The 1575-nt window shown below is 44.8% G+C and overlaps 1 protein-coding gene across 1 annotated transcript; it reads right to left on the reverse strand.

The window, feature by feature from the left end:
* Window positions 1-268: 268 nt before the first annotated feature.
* On the reverse strand, window positions 269-1033 carry LOC121172957 (uncharacterized). Its single transcript, XM_041006184.1, has 2 exons — window positions 911-1033; window positions 269-676 (listed from the first exon to the last, which is right to left on the reverse strand). The coding sequence occupies exons 1-2, from the start codon at window positions 1031-1033 to the stop codon at window positions 269-271; spliced, it is 531 nt and encodes a 176-aa protein (XP_040862118.1).
* Window positions 1034-1575: the final 542 nt, after the last annotated feature.

A 1575-nucleotide genomic window follows, 5' to 3' on the forward strand; every position in this document is an offset into this window, starting at 1 on the left:
GAGATATGAGCGAATGCGTGGCACCCGAATCATAGAGTACATCTAGTAGTTTATCAGCAATCAAACACTTACCCTATATCAAATCGTCGGAGGCAGCAGCTTCTGATCCACTCATAGCAAATACCCGGGAGGGTACTTTTTGTCTTCCACCACTAGTGTTGTTGTTGTTGCTAACATTACCGCTCCTTGTGGAATTAGTGGGTCCACGGTTGACGGTGTTGGAATTGGCAGTTACCGTCGGTCTCCCAATCACCCTACATTCTCAAGCCTAATGGCCTACCTTGCCACAAATATAATAACGGTTCTCCTGTGTCTGCTGGCGCTGTGGGCAATTCCTCCTCAGATGCAGTCCCCCACACTGAAAGCACTGTACCCCAGTGCCCCTTGACTGGCTCACGGTGGACGTAGCCATAGGTTGTTTCCCCTTGTTGCTGGAATATGGCTTCATCCTCTTCCTACTGTTTCCTCTAAAAGGATGGCTTCTCTGTGGTCCTCCAAAGCCTCTAGCTTGCCTCTCCTTCATCTTGTCCTCAAAAATCCTGCACTTTGTCACCAGCTGATTAAACTCCGTGATATGCATATAGCTAACCGCCTGTTGAATCTCCAATCGAAGCCCATTCTCAAACTGAGCACATAAATATTCTTCATTCCGAGCATCTTGGTATTGAGGCCAATACTGTAGAAGTTCATTAAATTTGGCCGTCTATTCCCCAACGGACATGTTCCCCTGCTTCAAATCCAGAAATTCCCTCGCCTTCTGCTTCCTGAGATCTCGTGGAAAATAATTTTCTAGAAATTTGTCCTTGAAGGCATTCCAAGGAATCACGCCTCCAGGTGCAGCAAATGAAGGCTTCACGAACTTCCACCAATTCTCGGCTTCTCCTTGGAGCATGAATGTCGCATAAGGGACCTTATGCTCCTCGAGGCAACCCATCGCCTCGAAAATCTTCTCAATCTCTGCTAACCACAACCTAGCACCTTCTGGATCATAGTCCCCACTGAACTTCGGCGGGTGGTTCTTACGGAAAGCCATGAGTCCCCGATACTCCGCTGGCTCCACATCACGTTCCTGCACTAGAGTTTCCAGCACAGCTGTGATGCGATCCAGGACATCACGGTTCTGATCCCTACCACGTCCTGCCATACCTAATCCTGTAGGGAAGCTATTAGTATCCAAGAAATTCTTCTGAGAGAGTGTACCACACAGGCTATGACAGTTACAACAATATCCTTCTCTCTATACATACATATACACACAACAATTCTACTAAATCAATTGCACATTCCTGCTTAAGATAAGAAAGTAGAAACACACACAATGTGTGACTTAACGTCACTCCCCGAAACCTACTCCCATGTTTCAGAGATACACAACATTCACACAGCAAGACCATAAACAGGTTCACTAGAATCCAACTTTTTCTCTGATACCACCAATTGTGGCGTCCCTAAATAATGACTGGTTTAATAGTAATGATTTAAATAACAAAAACCATGGGAAATTTTTTTTTGGTTTTTCTTTTTCGTTTCTTTCTTTTTTTCACAGTAATTAAGTTCAGAAGGAAAATCATCACT

This window comes from Glycine max, chromosome 10, assembly GCF_000004515.6.
Source record: "Glycine max cultivar Williams 82 chromosome 10, Glycine_max_v4.0, whole genome shotgun sequence".
Classification (NCBI taxonomy): Eukaryota; Viridiplantae; Streptophyta; class Magnoliopsida; order Fabales; family Fabaceae; genus Glycine; species Glycine max.

What these genes read in the sequence shown, in the direction of transcription:
- LOC121172957 (XM_041006184.1), bottom strand. Translation starts at nt 1,033, where the DNA reads ATGGCTTTCCGTAAGAACCACCCGCCGAAGTTCAGTGGGGACTATGAT. An exon ending in GTTGCCTCGAGGAGCATAAG is followed by an intron (nt 677 to 910) that starts GTCCCTTATGCG and finishes GAACTTCTACAG; the next exon opens with TATTGGCCTCAATACCAAGA.